At 43.4% G+C, this 21,382-nt stretch overlaps 1 protein-coding gene across 2 annotated transcripts in view; it reads left to right on the top strand.

Moving 5' to 3' along the window:
• LOC139557412 (MICOS complex subunit mic25a-like) overlaps positions 1–21,382 on the top strand; it is a 68,000-nt gene that overhangs the window by 7,586 nt on the left and 39,032 nt on the right. The window contains exons 3-6 of one of the 2 annotated variants that reach the window (XM_071372183.1): positions 4,340–4,448; positions 4,884–5,028; positions 14,541–14,564; positions 17,396–17,479. In XM_071372183.1, the coding sequence (XP_071228284.1) occupies positions 4,340–4,448; positions 4,884–5,028; positions 14,541–14,564; positions 17,396–17,479 (362 nt within the window). The remainder of the gene's footprint in view (positions 1–4,339; positions 4,449–4,883; positions 5,029–14,540; positions 14,565–17,395; positions 17,480–21,382) is intronic. The other variant, XM_071372184.1, reaches the window with a different exon arrangement.

Below are 21,382 nucleotides of genomic sequence, written 5' to 3'. Positions count from 1 at the left end.
CCCAATCCCGGCCAGATGTGATACAGCCTGGATTCGAACCTCTTGCACTGAGATGCAGTGCCTTAGACCGTGCTGCGTCCATGTGTGTGTGCTAACTATTTAACTGTACTAGAATGCTTAAAAGGACGCAAAGTTTTTTTAATATCGGTTATCGATATCGTTTTTTTTTTTTTGGCAAGGAAGATATCGGTAATCGTCCAAAAATGTCATATCATTTACATTTAAGTCATTTAGCAGACGCTCTTATCCAGAGCGACTTACAAATTGGACCGGTGCATTACTAGCTGTAACGTAACAAAATGTCATATCGGTGCATTACTAGCTGTAACGTAACAACATGTCATATCGGTGCATTACTAGCTGTAACGTAACAACATGTCATATCGGTGCATTACTAGCTGTAACGTAACAACATGTCATATCGGTGCATTACTAGCTGTAACGTAACAACATGTCATATCGGTGCATTACTAGCTGTAACGTAACAACATGTCATATCGGTGCATTACTAGCTGTAACGTAACAACATGCCATATCGGTGCATTACTAGCTGTAACGTAACAACATGCCATATCGGTGCATTACTAGCTGTAACGTAACAACATGCCATATCGGTGCATTACTAACTGTAACGTAACAACATGTCATATCGGTGCATTACTAGCTGTAACGTAACAACATGTCATATCGGTGCATTACTAGCTGTAACGTAACAACATGCCATATCGGTGCATTACTAGCTATAACGTAACAACATGCCATATCGGTGCATTACTAGCTGTAACGTAACAACATGTCATATCGGTGCATTACTAGCTGTAACGTAACAACATGTCATATCGGTGCATTACTAGCTGTAACGTAACAACATGCCATATCGGTGCATTACTAGCTGTAACGTAACAACATGTCATATCGGTGCATTACTAACTGTAACGTAACAACATGTCATATCGGTGCATTACTAGCTGTAACGTAACAACATGTCATATCGGTGCATTACTAACTGTAACGTAACAACATGTCATATCGGTGCATTACTAGCTGTAACGTAACAACATGTCATATCGGTGCATTACTAACTGTAACGTAACAACATGTCATATCGGTGCATTACTAGCTGTAACGTAACAACATGTCATATCGGTGCATTACTAACTGTAACGTAACAACATGCCATATCGGTGCATTACTAGCTGTAACGTAACAAAATTTGGAAAAAGTCAGAGGTCTGAATACTTTCCAAGGCACTATATATGCAAATAATTGTCCAATATTGACTACTTTTTGTGATCACGTCAAAGTTTATTGCCCTCGTACATAGATTTGCAGATGCCATCAAGAGTGTAGCGAAATGCTTATGTTCCTAGCTTCAGTGGTGTGGTAATATCTAACTATAACAATACAAATAGCTACTTAGACTATCTGCATTGAACCCCCTTTGCACTAAAACTTTTGACTCATAACATACGCTGCTGCTATTGCGTATTATCTATCTTGTTGCCTAGTTACTTTACCCTACCTATATGTACATGTCTACCTCAGTTACCTCGTATCCCTGCACATCGACTCGGTACTGGTACCCCGTGTGTATAGCCAAGTTATCATTACTTATTGTGTATTTATTCCTCTTGTTATTATCTTTCTATTTTTGTCTCTGCATTGTTAGTAAGTAAGCATTTCACAGTTATTATACACCTGTTGTTTACAAAGCAATCGGCAAATCAAATTTGGTTTGACATGTATAATACAAAAAGTAAAATGAAGAAAAAAACTAGAAATGAAGAAATACCAGAGCGAGCAATGTCAGAGTCCGGCATATAAATATATTTAGACTGTGTGTATATGTACAGTACCAGTCAAAAGTTTGGACACACCTACTTATTACCGGATTTTTCTTTATTTTTATTGTAGAAAATGTGCCTTGTTAAAAGTTCATTTGTGGAATGTATTTCCTTCCTAATGCGTTTGAGCCAATCAGTTGGGTGGTGACAAGATAGGAGTGGTATACAGAAGATGGCCCTATTTGGTAAAAGACTAAGTCTATATTATGGCAAGAACAGCTCAAAAAGCAAAGAGAAATGACAGTCCATCATTACTTTTAAACATGAAGGTCAGTCAATCTGGAACACTTTCAAGAACTTTCAAAGTTTGTATAAGTGCAGTTGCAAGAACCATCAAGTGCAATACACGAGCAATGGACATTAGACCGGTGGAAATCTGTCTTTTGGTCCAAATTTGAGATTTTTGGTTCCAACCGTTGTCTTTGTGAGACGTGGACCAGCATCATCATTCCATCAGCAATCTAGTGTTTCAAGACTGTAATATGGCTCCACCTATGGTATGCTAGTGTAGACATGCTAGTGTAGGCCCCGGTGCACAACTGAGCAAGAGACAAGTACATTAGTGTCTAGTTTGAGAAACAGACGCGTCACAAGTCCTGGCAGCTTCATTAAATAGTACCCGTCTCAACGTCAACAGTGAAGAGGTGACTCCAGGATGCTGGCCTTCTAGGCAGAGTTGCAAAGAAAAAGCCATATCTCAGACTGACCAATAAAAATAAAAGATTAAGATGGGGAAAAGAACAGAGATACTGAACAGAGGAAGATTGGAAAACAGTGTTATGGACAGACAAATCTAAGTTTGATGTGTTCGGATCACAAAGAAGAACATTCGTGAGATGCAGAAAAAATGAAAAGATGCTGGAGGAGTGCTTGACCCCATCTGTCAAGCATGGTGGCGGCAATGTGATGGTCCAGGGTGGTGTTAAAGTGGGAGATTTGTACAGGGTAAAAGGGATCTTGAAGAAGGAAAGCTATCACTCCATTTTGCAACGCCATGCCATACCCTGTGGACGGCGCTTAATTGGAGCCTATTTCCTTCTACAACAGGGCAATGACCCAAAGCACATTTCCAAACTATGCAATAACTATTTAGGGAAGAAGCAGTCAGCTGGTATTCTGTCTAATGGAGTGGCCAGCACAGTCACCGGTTCTCAACCCTATTGAGCTGTTGTGGGAGCAGCTTGACTGTATGGTATGTAAGAAGTGGCCATCAAGCCAATCCAACTTGTGGGAGGTGCTTCAGGAAGCATGGGGTGAAATCTCTTCAGATTACCTCAACAAATTGACAACTAGAATGCCAAAGATCTGCTAGGCTGTAATTGCTGCAAATGGAGAATCCTTTGACGAAAGCTAAGTTTGAAGGACACAATTATTATTTCAATTAAAACAGTGAAGAGGCGACTCCGGGATGCTGGCCTAGGCAGAGTTGCTCTGTCCAGTATCTGTATTCTATTGCCCATCTTAATCTTTTATTTTTGTTGGCCAGTCTAAGATATGGCTTATTCTTTGCAACTCTGCCTAGAAGGCCAGCATCCCGGAGTCCCCTCTTCACTGTTGACGTTGAGACTGGTGTTTTGCGGGTACTATTTAATGAAGCTGCCATTTCAGTTTCTCAAACTGGACACTCTAATGTACTTGTCCTTTTGCTCAGTTGTGCACCTGGGCCTCCCACTCCTCTTTCTATTCTGGTTAGAGCCAGTTTTCGCTGTTCTGTGAAGGGAGTAGTACACATCGTTGTACGAGGTCTTCCGTTTCTTGGCAATTTCTTGCATGGAATAGCCTTTGTTTCTCAGAACAAGAATAGACTGACAAGTTTCAGAAGAAAGTTCTTTGTTTCTGGCCATTTCGAGACTGTAATTGAACCCTACAAATGCTGATGCTCCAGATACTCAACTAGTCTAAAGAAGGCCAGTTTTATTGCCTCTTTAATCAGGACAACAGTTTTCAGCTGTGCTAACATAATTGCAAAAGGGTTTTCTAATGATCAATTAGCCTTTTAAAATTATAAACTTGGATTAGCTAACACAACGTGCCATTGGAACACAGGAGTGATGGTTGCTGATAATGGGCCTCTGTACACCTATGAAGATATTCCATAAGAAATCTGCCATTTCCAGCTACAATAGTCATTTACAGCATTAACAATGTCTACACTGTATTTCTGATCAATTTGATGTTATTTTAATGGACATAATTTACTTTTCTTTAAAAAACAAGGACATTTCTAAGTGACCCCAAACTTTTGAACGGTAGTGTAAATAGTAAAGTAAAATACAGATACTCCCCAAAAATATTTAAGTAAAAATACTTGAAAGTACTACTTTAGTGCTTTACACCACTGGTATTGTGTGTAGATTGATGAGGGGGGAAAAAACGAGTTAATCAATTTTAGAATAAGGCTGTAGCGTAACAAAATGTGAAAAACGTCAAGGGGTCTGAATACTTTCCGAAGGCACTGTACATAGAAAAGGTGTGATGAATGTTATTGTTTGCAGGTCCCCCTCCCTCTCCCCGTCCATCACCAACCCAGCAGCAGCGCCAACCCCGGCCTCAGCCCAGTCCACAGACAGCCCACTCTGACACCAAGGAGGAGCTCAAGAAGAGGTGGGGTTCTGAGTGAAAAACAGTTACCTAGCGGGGGGGTGGGGGGGGGCCTTGTAAAGGCCTGGTAAAAGTCTCATGACCGTAATGTTCATTTAATCGGCTCCAAAACAAAAACATTGCAGACCAAACAATAACACTAGTGTTTGGACATTTATTTTTCTGATATTGACTTTCTTCTTTCACCTGTACTAAAAGACACGTTATGTGAAAAGTAATCCCTTATGAAGGTTAATATAAAATTAGATGATTTTTGACAATTGTCTTCTATTGTAGACTTTTCACACAGGTCATACATGTGGTATATTTTGCCCCCTTGTGGGATGTTGTAAATGGCACAGTTAAAACAGAATGGCACCATTGTAGGATTGACAGTTGTGTGTTTCATGCAGCGTGTCAGATCACAAAAGCATTCGTGTGTGTGTGTGTGTTCCTCAGGTATGAGCGGCAACAAACAGTGGTTCAGGAGGAGTTAACGAAGGTGGCCCGGCGGGAGAGAGAGGCAGCCAGGACAGAGATGAGCAAAGCACTGTACAGAGAGAGGCTTCAATCATGCCAGGAGAGGGAAAAGACCAAACTACTAGTAAATCTGTCTCTCTCTCTATCTCTCTCTCTCTCTCTTTCTCGCTTTAGTTCTCTCTCTGTGTCTTTCTTTCTCTGTCTCACTCCCTCTGTTTTATCTTGTATTCCCCTCTGTAACGTCTCTCTCTCTCACCTTGGAGATCCACGGTGTGTTCAGGCTTTTTGGAGTAATGTAGAATCACACCTCTGGGTATCTGTCATTGGTAACTTTTTCTTTCCACTCTACTTTGCATGATCTTTCTCTGTTGCTTCATGTATCTGTGTGGGACATTCTCTGAAACCACAATCATTGCAGTGTCCGCTAACATACCATAGGTGGAGCCGTATTACAGTCTTGAAACACTAGATTGCTGATGGAATGATGATGCTGGTCCACGTCTCATGTCCCCCCAAAAATATATAAAATGAACAACCACAAACGGTGCACTCTAACAGTCTGAAGCCGGCAGTCGAGCTTCACCTCGGCAATCTGCATTATACACACAGGTAAACGTGTGTGAACAGGTGCCGTATGCATACACACGTGGTGCATCCACAGGCAGTCATATGAAGAGATGCACACTGCACAGACATGCACTGGTACATGCATTTACATATGACATATTCCTGTCACATCTTTGCATTGTTATCTTCCTCAAGTCCCCTCGGGCTAGTAAGGAGCCTGGTTAAGTTTTCTTTCACAAATAGAACATTTGACAGCTCTCAAATTGCTTCTTTTTGATTATACCAATTTCCACCTAACCCTGTTTCTCTCCCCACCCCCCTTCTCCTCCCACGCTCCCCCCTCCCTCACTCATCACCCACAAGGTTGTGCAAAATTGGACCCAGAGAGTTTCCTGGGGCTTTAGATAGGAGGGGAACACGTGTTTTACACGCAGCCCCTTTCAGGAAGCCTGCACAGCGATGTGTTTTGGAGGCTCTTATCTTCGCTCAGACACACGTCGGACACTAATAGAAATTCGTTGGAGAGGGAGCGTGTGGGGAATGCTCAATGAGCCACCGGAGCCCGGGCCTCTGATGTGAGAGGAGGGGTAACTGGTAATTGCAGTTCCTCCCCCATCACACCCTTCCTCTCCCCCCTTTCCATCTCCCCAATACGTCCCCTCCCTGCCTCCTGATTAGTCAGGACATTAATGACAGTGATTGTAACCATGGCAACCCTTAACCTTGGTGGATCTGCAGCTGTAGTAGTATACCATCCTCCTCAAATGTGAAAGGAGACTGAATACGGTACCAATGGCCTGTTTATGCTTTACAGTGCAGATGATGCAGGCTGACCCTCCATGTTAGTAGGAGAATGTGGGGTTGTAGGGGAGTCATCCAGGCCTACATTGTGCTCTGCCTTGCTTGACATGCTCTCCTAGGCTCTGGCCTGGGCGTCAATGGCTCTGTGAATGGACTCAACTCCAAGAGATCCAGGATAAACTGGAGCTCTGGCATACCCTAACCAGCAATCTGCATCCCTATCAGTTACTGATGACAGGGTCTGTCCCAGAGCGTGAAGTCACAAGCTCTGCTATGTAAAAGCCTAATTACGATCACCAGAACAGCTAAACCAAAACATTTTGATTAGAGGTCGACCGATTAATCGGAATGGCCGATTAATTAGGGCCGATTCCAAGTTTTCATAACAATCGGAAATCGGTAATTTTGGACACCGATTTGGCCGATTTTATTATTATTATTATATATTTTTTTTTACACCTTTATTTAACTAGGCAAGTCAGTTAAGAACACATTCTTATTTTCAATGACGGCCTAGGAACAGTGGGTTAACTGCCTTGTTCATGGGCAGAACGACAGATTTTTACCTTGTCAGCTCGGGGATTCAATTTTGCAACCTTACAGTTAACTAGTCCAACGCTCTAACCACCTGCTTTACATTGCACTCCACAAGGAGCCTGCCTGTTACGCGAATGCAGTAAGAAGCCAAGGTAAGTTGCTAGCTAGCATTAAACTTATCTTATAAAAAACAATCAATCAGTCATAATCACTAGTTAACTACACATGGTTGATGATATTACTAGTTTATCTAGCGTGTCCTGCGTTGCATATAATCGATGCAGTGCGCATTCACGAAAAAGGACTGTCGTTGCTCCAACGTGTACCTAACCATAAACATCAATGCCTTTCTTAAAATCAATACACAGAAGTATATATTTTTAATCCTGCATATTTAGCTAAAATAAATCCAGGTTAGCAGGCAATATTAACCAGGTGAAATTGTGTCACTTCTCTTGCGTTCATTGCACGCAGAGTCAGGGTATATGCAACAGTTTGGGCCGCCTGGCTCGTTGCAAACTAATTTGCCAGAATTATACGTAATTATGACATAACATTGAAGGTTGTGCAATGTAACAGGAATATTTAGACTTATGGATACCACCCGTTAGATAAAATACGGAACGGTTCTGTATTTCACTGAAAGAATAAACGTTTTGTTTTCGAGATGATAGTTTCCGGATTCGACCATATTAATGCACTAAGGCTTGTATTTCTGTGTGTTATTATGTTATAATTAAGTCTATGATTTGATAGGGCAGTCTGACTGAGCGATGGTAGGCACCAGCAGGCTCGTAAGCATTCATTCCAACAGCACTTTTGTGCGTTTTGCCAGCAGCTCTTCGCTGTGCTTCAAGCATTGCGCTGTTTATGACTTCAAGCCTATCAACTCCCGAGATTAGGCTGGTGTAACCGATGTGAAATGGCTAGCTAGTTAGCGGGGTGCGCGCTAATAGCGTTTCAAAAGTCACTTGCTCTGAGACTTGGACTAGTTGTTCCCCTTGCTCTGCATGGGTAACGCTGCTTTGAGGGTGGCTGTTGTCCATGTTCCTGGTTCGAGCCCAGGTAGGGGCGAGGAGAGGGACGGAAGCTATACTGTTACACTTGCAATACTAAAGTGCCTATAAGAACATCCAATAGTCAAAGGTATATGAAATACAAATCGTATAGAGAGAAATAGTCCTATAATTCCTATAATAACTACAACCTAAAACTTCTTACCTGGGAATATTGAAGACTCATGTTAAAAGGAACCACCAGCTTTCATATGTTCTCATGTTCTGAGCAAGGAACTTAAACGTTAGCTTTCTTACATGGCACATATTGCACTTTTACTTTCTTCTCCAACACTTTGTTTTTGCATTATTTAAACCAAATTGAACATGTTTCATTATTTATTTGAGGCTAAATTTATTTTATTGATGTATTATATTAAAATAAGTGTTAATTCAGTATTGTTGTAATTGTCATTATTACAATTACATTTTAAAAAATCGGCCGATCTAATCGGTATTGGCTTTTTTTGGTCCTCCAATAATCGGTATCGGCGTTGAAAAATCATAATCGGTCGACCTCTAATTTTGATGGCCATTTGGGCTCTAAAATTAGTTCCATTATGATCAAATCAGATCCCCACAGTGAATTCATTTAACATTTGCTACAAATTAAGATATTTTAGTAAATAGTGATCCATTCTGACTACTACATTTGTCGTCACACAGGGATACATGCCCACACAGACCGATCGCAGGCTACAAGGAGCCTCTCTCAGACAGGATGAAAATGATTACATCGACCATGATTCTTTGCTAGTTACCACCACTTACACCCCCATTGGGAGTTTTCCATAGGAAACTATCTGCTGGTTTTAATGTCTATGGTCTGTCCACATAAAATCAATGATTAGTAGAGGTGGGACCAAGTTACTGTTATCCGAGTCACAAGGTCCGAGTCTCTAGTCGACTCCCAAGTAGAACGAGTTGAGTCTCGAACCAAGTCCAAGTCGTGCATTCTAATTCATTTTAACAACAAATTCCATTAATTTTTAGAGCTGCATATTTATTTATTTATGGAAATCATCTCTCCTTACAATTTGACGTTTGCGCTGCTCCCGATCCTATAGCTGTACAGAAAATCAATCTGTTCGCTATCTCACCCGACCTGTGTTGATTGACAGTTTGCTGGTCCAATCAGAGGGCTGTGTGTGTGTTTCACTAGCCAAACTGTGGCTTACATTTTTTTTAAATAATAATATTACATGTTCGATGCTGCGGCTACTGTCTCTGGCTGAGTGGAGAGTACTCCAATGAGTTACAAAAACCTGGCCAGATAATTTCAAGTCATCAGTCTCAAGTCAAAGTTGAGTCTTGAGGCTCCAAGTCCAAGTAAAGTCTCAAGTTCTTTTCTTTTAAGTCGTGTCCAAGTCATCTGACTCGAGTCCATACCTCTGATTAGTATCAGGAAAGTAACTGGTTAATGAAGCATCATTTGACTTCTAGGCTACTTTCCTGGGGGACTATTGCTGGTGTTAGTGATAGTTCACTATTTGACCATGGACCCGCTGGTCTGATCAATAACTCCCTTCTGTGTCTCTGTGATTCACTGTCTCTGACAAACAAACAAAAGGTCTCTGCATCAACTCAATTCATTAGCACACTATTACACTCATTGTTCAGCCCCTCATGTGCCTTTTGTCAGACTGTGTAAGAGAATAGCAATGTTATTATTAGAGGGAAGATGATAAAAGCGTTTCTCTTGTCTTTGTCGGGGTTGGCGCCGAGCATCAGCCAAGGTCACTGGAGGATGTGAAGCGGAGCATCAGCACCCTCCTTTTATTTCATCCCCCGTTCCGGCCTTTTGTCTTCATCCAACTAAACTACTGGACCTCCTCCTCTATCTGCCAAGGCCCTTGCTGCTCTGCGCCCTACAGTATGAATACTCATTGTTAATAGCGAGAGAGAGACTAAAGGGATTTTGTCTTTTAAAACGTATTAATGCCCTTTTGCAGTCTGTCAGCAGAAATGTCTAGATAGTCATATTAGCATACTGTGGATTCTTTCCCCTCTCTGCTCTGTACAATTAAAAAGCTAATTTCATTAGCAGCCTCCCAGCTTAGCTTTTGATACAGTTTCACACCAAATGCCATCTATGGTTTCTCAGGGCTGTTTGCACATTGCGACTCACAGTGAATACTTAGTACATACCGCATAAATACAAATGTAACAAGATCTGTATTTGTTATGGTTCGACCGTACGGTATCTTATCCCTCACAGCAAGTTGTGTTTGGCTCGGTTCCTTCCCTTGGCTAACCCCTTCCCTTGTCTTCCACATGTCCTTTTAGAGTTAAGTGGTTGTAAACTTTGTTATCACTACATTAGCATGCAGTTAACCTGATGCTTTTGTGAATGTATGACAAGGTTAACTGCAGGCAGTGCCCCCAATCCCAACCAGATTTCCATTAAACTCTTCCTCATCTCAACACCAGATGGCAGTATAAGTATTCCATATCCCAGGTCTGGGTCTATGTGCTGCATGAAGGCCTACAGTAGACCACTCGTCTACCTAAGTGTGTAATTTCCCTCTCCTAGGAAAGCTAGAGACAAATGTTATGATATCACCCCAGATAATCGAATAAGCCCTAATTGCTCTCATTTTCACAAGGATATCCGTCCAGCAGACTAAGCCATTTACCTCCATTATAATATGGATGGTAGAGTGGTGCTGTACAACAGTATAAGCATAGTAAACTATTCTCTAGTGAAGATGGATAGGGGATTTGAAGTGGCAAGCTGCTGTGTGAGCCGACAGATGTTTAGTTTGATTGGAAATCTTTACCTTTCCGTTTTACATGATTCACATTTCCTCAGCTGTGTAGCCTATTGTTTCTAAAACTATCGTCTTACATACTCAGACTACATTCCTTTATTGGTTTTCCTCGAAATTGGAACAGCTGTGTGCTCAGCGCTTCTAGAAAAATCCACTCTACTTACTGTAGACATATAGCAGCCTGCTTCATTACTGTGGCTCAGATGCATACAAAATACAAATCCAGCTATATATTGTTAGCATTTATGCTTTTGGCTCGCATTCATACAGAAACCTTGTTAGAGGTTGAAGCAAACGGCTGAGAGGAGGAGAGCAGTGAAGAGCTGTCTGCTCTGTTGTGATGCAATAGTTTACAACTGGCAAGAACTGTGCCAGTTGAGGGTTAGTATGACATCGGTCAGACCAGATTGAGGGGAGTCCCAGGTGACAGTTTTGGCTGTCCTCTCGTTGTCGTGACCTGTCATGTGTGATAGATTGGAGAGCCCTGGGTTCATCTCTGAGATGGCAGACAGAGCCACTAGTTATCTGTCCTTAGATGCTCTGTAGTGTATCCCTGGTCCTCTAGAACACAATCAGTACAATTCTCTTCACTCACAAATTATTTTCTGCTGGACTGCTCAGTATGGATGCTGCAGAAGTTTAAAGTTAGCTAGTAAATTTGAGTCTTTTTGGTTTGTAACTTCTTGTAGGGTGCTCACACCCTTGTGTTGATTCAATTCATACCCTTGTTCTCTCTCTCTCTCTCTCTCTCTCTCTCTCTCTCTCTCTCTCTCTCTTTCGTTTATCAGAGGGCTAGTAGTAGCAGCAGTAATCGGGGCTGTGCAGAGAGAGTGAACAGGGCTTGCACAGATAACCCAGCTATCGGTAATTGTAATCTCAGAGCTGACATCTTTCTGCATGTAAAGCTATTAAGGCTCCGCTAGCTGCGTCTCACAAGCAGCCCAGAATGGCAGTAATTGCAGACGAGATGACGGCAGGTGGAGGGGACAGAGATTTTATCCCTCACACTCTGAACGGCAGAACCACTGCACACAACACACCTGCTGCTCACTACTCTCCTCTCAGAACGTGTGGAGTGAGAGGGAATTAGTCAATTGGCCTAGCTGCTTCTGGAGATCTTAAACAGTAGAGACAGAACACTGTGGGATTATTTGTGTCTAATTTTGTTTAGTTTACAATGTGAACAGACTGTGTGGCCAGACTGTCACTGCTTTGTTCAGTCAATAATCATTGGTTTGACTGATAACTGAGGTCTGAACGATACCTAATGAGACATCTTATTGGCTGATATCAAGGGTATTTGCACATCGTCTGTTGTGTGTGTGTGTTTGATTTGTTTACGTACTTTGTGAGACTAGCTTAAGCCTTTATATTCTTTGTGAATGTGTGTGAGTGCCCCTCTCCCTGCTCCTTTTTATTTAACATCATTACTGTCAGGGCAGCCGGTTCCTTTTGGATAAGAAGAACTGCAGTTGTTTTCCAGCAAGGAGCCGTGCTGTAGAGTTATTAATGGTAGAAGAGATGGGGGAGAGGAAAGCCGGTGGCCCATATTGTCCTGCTCTCCAGACACCTTCCACTCTGGGTAATCACTTTGATTACTAACTGCTCATTTATTGCATAGCTGGGAGCTATGTGTTAAATACATGCATCTTAGTAAATAAACAGAGGAGAGGAGCAGACGGAGCTGAGACTGCTGCTATCAGATGGCTACTCAGCACAAACAACCCAGAGGAGAAGAGATGGGACGTGTGTGTACACAGGCAGAGTGCAGGGGTGTACAGGCTCTGTGGGTTTCAGTTAGTGAGCGGGGCTCTTTTAATGTGCTCTAGACTAACTGTACTCTGATGCTGAGATACCATGTAGACTAGATGAGGGCAATGAGGAATGTAGCCGTCAAATAGCTCTGATTCACCATCCGCTGTCCAGAATGTCTGTTACGATGACAAGTGTCTCTTCTAGCTTGTTCTGTGTTTAACGTCCATATGATTCATATGCATAGTGGGGTGTTTGCATTATGCATAACTTATTTGAGTAAAGCTAGCCTATATCTCTCACCAGATTCTCTCTGGTGCTTTGTGTTCCTGATCCGTTTCCCCTGATCCACTGGGACTTGTCTTCAGTTCCAGTTTCACCACTCAGTTCTAGATTAGAGTTCTCTCTCTCTCTCTCTCTCTCTCTCTCTCTCTCTCTCTCTCTCTCTCCTCTCTCTCTCTCCTCTCTCTCTCCTCTCTCTCCTCTCTCTCTCTCTCTCTCTCTCTCTCTCTCTCTCTCTCTCTCTCTCTCTCTCTCTCTCTCTCTCTCTCTCTCTCTCTCTCTGGGCCTTCCTGTTTCTCTGCATCCACTCCATCCGGCCTATGTACTGAGTTACAGCCCAACAGATAACCAGGCATGGACGGCCTTATTTATGAGTAACCAGCGCCCAGCAAGCTTCATCTCAAGACGTATCTATGTAATTCATGTTTGGCTGAGTATTATCTGCTGGCTCCAGATTCCCGGAGAAGGAGAGAGCCCGTCCCATTGCCTTTTGTCTCTGCTGCAAATTAAAAGGGGATCCATTTTTTAAAATGACGAGGTCTGTGTGTGGTCAGGGAGAAAGGGATTAGGCCTGCTGCTATAGTGCTGCTGGTCCATTGGTTCAATTCAGGGTGTCACTCATTAGTATTAGTGATGGTGTGTGCATGTCGATGTCCAAATGTAAGGCTCTCAGATTGTATGTTAGCTATAGAGATGAGGCTGTAATTTAGCAGCTTGCTGTAACTACCTATAGAGAAAATACACTGAAACCCCATCACGTCTTGACCATATACTGTATAATGTGACGTGTGCCTGGCTAGATATGTAGGCTAGAACGAGCACTTACTTGAAAAACATGTGGCACACAAGCTGCAGTGTGAATAAGAATGTCAGACATGCAGACAGTAAGTCAGACATACAGACAGCAAGAGCGTAACACAGCAGAAGTGTTTTCAGAGCTAATTCCCCTCTCCTCGCTCAACTTTCAGCCAGTCCTGAACACCAGGGACTAATAGAGAGATTTTCCTTAGGCGTTTTACTGTGATTGTAACGCCTGTAATTTACGCTGGAGCTGCTGTCATCTTCATCCTGGGCTGCCTGGCTGAGTCTAGAGGGGAGAGGAGAAGCTATAATGAAGCAGACACATACTAGAGACTTGAGGGTCTTTAAATGGTGTCAAAGAGCCTTTCACACAGGAAAGGACAGGTGAAGCTCTAAGCAGTGACACCAGCTAGAGTGATCCGCTAGGCTAAATGCATTGTGTTTCGAAGCACGTGCTGGCTTGATTAGGAACCCTGTTTGAAGAACAGTACAGTGACTGAAAGCTCTCTAAACTTTGGACCCTGGTTGATTTCTGTGAGTGGAGAAAGAGAAAGTGAACGTCTCAGAAATATTCTTTACTTTGAGTTGCAGAAAAGGGCCTTGGGGTTTGAGAACTGTCTCAACTGGGCAGAACTCTCAATCCAAAGAAAACACTGTTGGACAGTTCTACCAACCCCATGGCTGTAGCCCACAGCCTCTCAGACAGTGGGAAGTAACCATCCTCTACTTGGCTCTTTGTACCGTCTAGTTTTTATACCCCACCGAGGCATTCTCAGCCAAACTATAGCTTTCTCACAAGAGCAGAACTCTTTATGAAATCAAATTACCGCCCCTCCCATCCTGCAGCCTATTTATTTAACACACCCATTCTGTGTTTAGTAGATTTACCATTCAGCAGCCTTTTATAATGATGACGAATCATCCCTCTCCCTTTCGCTTGACCCCCTCCTTTAACCACTCTGCCTCTCAATATTCACAGCAGCGGCCCTTTTACTTTTCTTAACTTCCTTTTTCTCTCTCTCTCTCTTTTCCTTCCCGTCCCTCACGTTCTCTATCGCTCACCTTTCTAGCCTGCTGAAGAGGTGGATGCCTGGGTAAGCACAGCCTGATGTTCTGTTAATATCCCTCTCTTTTCCTCCCTGTTCCAACCACCGTGTTGTTATTGCCCTGCATTAAGGCTGAATGTGTGCATGCAGACAGGGCACTCTGCCGCCGTGCTACAGAGCTATCCAGTTAGGAAATTGCATATGATCTGCGTGCTGATGGAGGTTGTTTTCTGTGCGAGAGACACGGGAGATGGGAGGAAAAGGGGGTGATTTTCGCCTGGGTGTAATTTAAGGTTGCGCTTTGTTGCGTTCTGTTGTCTGGCTCTACATGCTACGCTCTCACTCAGCGCTGCAGGAAGCCCTCGCATTGCCACTAGCGTCTGCCATGCACTCTGAGCACAGCCAACGGGGGGGGGGGGGGGGGTGTGTGTGTGTCTTTAAGTGCATCCCTGCTGTGCTACAGTGGGGAGAACAAGTATTTGATACACTGACGATTTTGCAGGTTTTCCTACTTACAAAGCATGTAGAGGTCTGTAATTTTTATCATAGGTACACTTCAACTATGAGAGACGGAATCTAAAACAAAAATCCAGAAAATCACATTGTATGATTTTTAAGTAATTAATTTGCATTTTATTGCATGACATAAGTATTTGATACATCAGAAAAGCAGAACTTAATATTTGGTACAGAAACCTTTGTTTGCAATTACAGAGATCATACGTTTCCTGTAGTTCTTGACTAGGTTTGCACACACTGCAGCAGGGATTTTGGCCCACTCCTCCCTACAGATCTTCTCCAGATCCTTCAGGTTTCGGGGCTGTCGCTGGGCAATACGGACTTTCAGCTCCCTCCAAAGATTTTCTATTGGGTTCAGGTCTGGAGACTGGCTAGGCCACTCCAGGACCTTGAGATGCTTCTTACGGAGCCACTCCTTAGTTGCCATGGCTGTGTGCTTCGTGTCGTTGTCATGCTGGAAGACCCAGCCACGACCCATCTTCAATGCTCTTACTGAGGGAAGGAGGTTGTTGGCCAAGATCTCGCGATACATGGCCCCATCCATCCTCCCCTCAATACGGTGCAGTCGTCCTGTCCCCTTTGCAGAAAAGCATCCCCAAAGAATGATGTTTCCACCTCCATGCTTCACGGTTGGGATGGTGTTCTTGGGGTTGTACTCATCCTTCTTCTTCCTCCAAACACGGCGAGTGGAGTTAGACCAAAAAGCTCTATTTTTGTCTCATCAGACCACATGACCTTCTCCCATTCCTCCTCTGGATCATCCAGATGGTCATTGGCAAACTTCAGACAGGCCTGGACATGCACTGGCTTAAGCAGGGGGACCTTGCGTGCGCTGCAGGATTTTAATCCATGACGGCGTAGTGTGTTACTAATGGTTTTCTTTGAGACTGTGGTCCCAGCTCTCTTCAGGTCATTGACCAGGTCCTGCCGTGTAGTTCTGGGCTGATCCCTCACCTTCCTCATGATCATTGATGCCCCACGAGGTGAAATCTTGCATGGAGCCCCAGACCGAGGGTGATTGACCGTCATCTTGAACTTCTTCCATTTTCTAATAATTGCGCCAACAGTTGTTTCCTTCTCACCAAGCTGCTTGCCTATTGTCCTGTAGCCCATCCCAGCCTTGTGCAGGTCTACAATTTTATCCCTGATGTCCTTACACAGCTCTCTGGTCTTGGCCATTGTGGAGAGGTTGGAATCTGTTTGATTGTGTGTGGACAGGTGTCTTTTATACAGGTAACGAGTTCAAACAGGTGCAGTTAATACAGGTAATGAGTGGAGAACAGGAGGGCTTCTTAAAGAAAAACTAACAGGTCTGTGAGAGCCGGAATTCTTACTGGTTGGTAGGTGATCAAATACTTATGTCATGCAATAAAATGCAAATTAATTATTTAAAAATCATACAATGTGATTTTCTGGATTTTTGTTTTAGATTCCGTCTCTCACAGTTGAAGTGTACCTATGATAAAAATTACAGACCTCTACATGCTTTGTAAGTAGGAAAACCTGCAAAATCGGCAGTGTATCAAATACTTGTTCTCCCCACTGTATGTCCATCTATGTGTATCTCGTCAGCCTGAGCCCCAGTGACCTGAACCCGTCCTCCATGGCCATCTCCTCAGTTGTCTCCAGACAGTTTAAGGAAAGCAGCTGTCCTCAGTGACGTCTGTTGCTCTCTGTCCCTCCTCTCCACTCAGCTCTTAATCTCTTCACATACTACTAAACTAACTGTCCTACAGCCATACACTACTTACTTCCTCCTCTTTCTCTGGCTGCTGTACTTCTACTGATCTCTCTCGCTCTTCTACCTCTCCCACAGACACTACTGTCTCTTTGGTATTTGCTACAGCGAAATTCAATACATTTTTTGGTTTTCCAGAAGTCGTAGTTGGGGGATTCCGGATATCCTGCTTATTCCCTCCTGATTCCGGGAATCCTCTAACCGGAATTTGGAGAAAATCAAGGAATTTATTGAGCGTTTTTGTTGTTGTTGCAACACTGGCTACAGTTATTACAGGCCACTACACAGTAAACTCACTGGAGTGGACTCACCACAGCCCACAACCAGAGAGACCGAAGCAGGAGCACGGTGTCATGGATGAGGACGAGGAGTACTCCAGTCTGCGTGTCAGTTGCATGTTTGTAGTTGTTTGTAGTCATGGGGGTTGGATGTGTTCCTGAATGGTACTTCATCATCATTTTCAATGCTTTGCTTTCTTTCACTCTGTTTGTTTTTGGGCTCCTTTCAGTGGTTTAATGTCCTCTTTGCATTGTGAGTGACTGTCCAGCCGTGTACAGAGTAGTCTGACTAGTGACTCCCTGCCCAACCTGACCACAGTGTGTGTGCGCTTTCTCTCTTTCAGGCTAAACAGTTGGAGAAGAAGGAGGCAGAGCTGAAAGCACTGGATGCCTTTTTCAAGGAGCAGTTGGCACAACTGGAGAAGAGGGTATGAGACCATTTTATAAAGAGAAACACACAGTAATACTATGCTACACACCACTGACCCTGACATACAGTATAAAGCTCCCATTTCTTCCCAAGCATAAATCAATGTAATTATGAAAATAGATATAAATGGGGATTGTTTCTTGACTTAATTATGAAGCCAGCCGTTAAAGCGTGAACATTCTCTGTGAGCCTCTTCACTGAATGTGTTGGGTGAAATGTAGCCCATCTGTTGTGATGAGCTTTCTCCGCATCACAAATGCACCCAGTAGTCCCATGCTTTCACTTTACTAACATGGTCAACAAGAGCAATTTACCCTTAGAGGGGGGAAAAAAGTAGTGTTTTTCTGGCTTTTAAGACCTTTCCCATCATTTTCCCTGACATTTCCGAGACATAAAAGTCGTGATGTGAAGCGCTAAGCAGCAGCCCTAACAGGCGCCGGCAGAGAGGACCTTTAATATCTCAGGCAGAGCAGAGGCAGTCCTGTAGGACCAGTAGGGAGACTCCTGGGGAGTTAGCATGCTATTTGTCTTGCGCTGCTGGCAGGGAAAGATGCAACTTGTGAACTGTGTCAGGAATTTGATAGGGCAACAATTGCCTCCCATAGAGCCACAGCAACAGTTAGAGAAAGGTAACGTAACAGTGATTTACTGTTAGTGGAAGCAGTGTTGGAGTCAAGGGGTTGATATTTTAAACATGTAGCCTGGTAGTAATGGTGGAGACAGCTTTCATACTACATTTATTATGACAAATGCTTTGTTACTCTTGGCCACAGATGGACTGGTCTGGGCTTGACTGTTTTCACACATTTTAAATAGCCTTTTTAATAGTGACTCTGAGTTCTATTACAGGGTAGTGAAGTGCTCAGATGGCTGCAAACGACAAAGATAATAATGAATATTTTCTCCCTGAGGTGGCGAGATGAAGTCCATCTGCTTCATACTGGAGGTCATAAAGTGATGTGTCTTTGTTCAGCTGGCCTACACTACTACGCCTTGATTGGCCCCATCTTCGTTTCGACGAGTGAGGAGGAGACGTTAAATGGAATGGGCTTTCCTTGCAGTGTGAGACGCGATGGAGCAGAAAGCGTCTGAGTGAAGCTGCCTTAAAGCCCATTGAGCTATTGGCTAATGAAGTCAGGGCCATTCTCCAAGATTTGCGATTGAATTTTTCAGAAAGAACAGCCGTTTTCTTCTTCCCTATGTCTCGTCTCTCCCTCATCATTTACACACAGGACAAAGGAATGTTCTCCTCTTGTGCGTTCTGCTATCATTGTCAAGTGGACTGGTTGATTTAGAATAAGGTCCTTTTTTTAAATGAAGGGAGTGATCTGTTGGTTTTGGGTGGGAAGTGGCCCTCACCAACCTGTGTGTACCCTTATAGAAGACATGCCGACTCTGGCACCGCTGTAATTTACTCTGCGTGTCTTATTATATTGCTTCATTGATGGCAGCACCTTGTTGTCGCCAGCAATCTCCCCCAGCCACACACTGACAATCATAGTTTGTCTTGTGTGGATTAGCCCGCATTTTAAAGCACTGCAAGGCAACGCTTTTCATTATTTTTCTGCCGACTGCTGTTACTGTGTGGCAGTCTCAAGGAACAAGGAGTTATATCAGAAATGTTTTACACCCTGCTAGATTATTATTGTAAAATGTATTCATAGCCTTTTTGTGTTTGTTCACTTAGGATCCATTATTTGAACTAGATAGCATGTCAAATCATACGTTCCAATCTTCATGCATGGTCATGTGAAAACCAAGGGTTGGAGAGAGAAGTATTACCACTAGAAAGGCTGTTCATGGTTTGTTGTATCGCTAATTTACCACACCACTGTCTTCTTTAAAAAGATGTGGTTCCATGTCATGTAGCAAGCACTTTCCCCACTACCATTCTTTCCTGGCAATCAGACTTTGACCACCACATTGTAAACTGTCAAAGTACCTGTTTGGGCACCAGGGGGCAGCTGTCTTGTGACAGTCTCCAATATTGGTTCGGTCCACAGGCAGGCAGGCGTTGTAGATTAGCACAGACTGATCATTAATTACCATGCAATCATCATAAATAAACATTTAATATCCAGCCTCTATTCACCCGAGCAACACATTGAGCCACCATGTGTATGATAGCAGTGAGTCGTCTAGGCCCTGTGTCAGATGCCTCTATTTATATTTACCTCATTATAAGAACGTGGCGTTTGCCAAAGGGATCAGTGACTGGCAGTGAAATGTTATGCGCAGTATTTGCTGTTGGGCTTTGGTTGTGTTATGATGGAACCGGACCAGGGAGGCAGATAATGCTGTGAAGTTGGCGTGTCTGTTCAAACTGCTGTCACTCTGTTTGGGGGAGGTGGGTGAGTCCCCGCCTGACAGACTGAATCAGAAAAAGAGGGATTCTAGACTTCATACCCTGAGTTCCCTTTACAGCCAATGGAAGCCATTCATTGGAGCAGTCTGTCTACATTGTATAGGTAGGCTACAACTCTGACGGTCTGAAACTGTGAGAAAGGCTTTCTATGAGTGTGTTTGTGAAGATGCCACACGTAATCGCCTCACGTCTGTGAATTCTCCTGAATGCTGGAAGTCAGAGAGCTGTGAAAACTACTGGTTGTAAACAGCAATGTCCCACTGCTGTTTGAATTAGCACAGGCTCTCACTAATCCAGCTAAAGCCTTCTGCTGGCTCCGCTGCTCTTGTCTACATCCCTCTCCTGCACCGCTCCTTGCTTCATATATCTGCGTTCCAAGGCTTCCTCAGCCCCGCACCCAGTACCCCCTCTTTCTCTCTCTCTCCTCCTTGTCACTAGTTGCAAAGCACTTTGACGCACTTGAACGTGGGTATGAGATCATAATCCTCCTGAAATCCTGACAGCCGTGTTGACACGTTGTCGGCAGGGGCCTCGTTCTGGAAATATCTACATGACTCCCCCATCCGACCAGCTGAAGCAGCGTTTACCTGAATGGACAGAGAGCAGAGCAGCCGGCCGCCAGACAGCTAGCCCCCTTTAGCCTCGAGGACCGCAGTAGCTAACCAATCACAAATTAATTTTCTTCAAAGCTTAAGGGGAGACAAATGCATTTTAATTTAATATTTTTTTAGCAAGGATTATTTTCCCAGCATGCCATACAGATATAGGCACATGTCAGAGGCTCCAGGGGGTATAATACCTCTTCGCCTCTTAAACTGCAGGGGCAGCGGTTAGAACGATAGAGGACGGGAGAAGCATTCTAATCAGAATACTGTACAGGGTGCCTTCGCATTAAAACCATATTTTGCTGTGTTGCCGGTTTCTTATGGAAATGTAAGAACTTTCACATGAAAGCATCAAAGTTATGTGCTTATGTGTTACATGAGCTCTAAATTAGCCGTATCAATATTTTAAGCGCAGTATGTTCCATCTGGAGATGTTGATAGCCTAAACATTGGGATGGGAACATTACCTAACATTTACCCTTTTATAAAGCATTAGAGTAAGAATGACCCATCGGTAGTTTTGCTTTTATTTAGATTTTCTTTGGATCTTTCAGCTCTGTAATGTTGGGCACAAAAGTTCTAGCTCATCTCCCGATACAAAATCTGAGTTTGCTCAGACAGGCAGCTCATACAAAGAGAGACAACGAGAGAGACATTTTGTTAGTTCATTGTGCTGTCACTCAGCAGCACTATAGGTGGAAGCCAACTTACATGGATTTACTAGGAGTTAAATGGAAGGTGTTGTCTAAACCAGAGATTCTGGAGGACTAACACGTCCTACAGATACCTCCAGATACCTCCAGACACCTCTAGAAGAACAGACCAGACACTGAGTGACTGGGACATCCATTACTGATCTCCTTGACTCCTTATTGCCTGCAGGAGAGGATCCATCTCAAACACAAGAGGCAGGTTGAGGTTAATACGTCTG

Source organism: Salvelinus alpinus, chromosome 28 (genome assembly GCF_045679555.1).
Source record: "Salvelinus alpinus chromosome 28, SLU_Salpinus.1, whole genome shotgun sequence".
Classification (NCBI taxonomy): Eukaryota; Metazoa; Chordata; class Actinopteri; order Salmoniformes; family Salmonidae; genus Salvelinus; species Salvelinus alpinus.
Note: the sequence above shows the minus strand (reverse complement) of the source record. Positions and strands in the feature narration are given on the sequence as shown.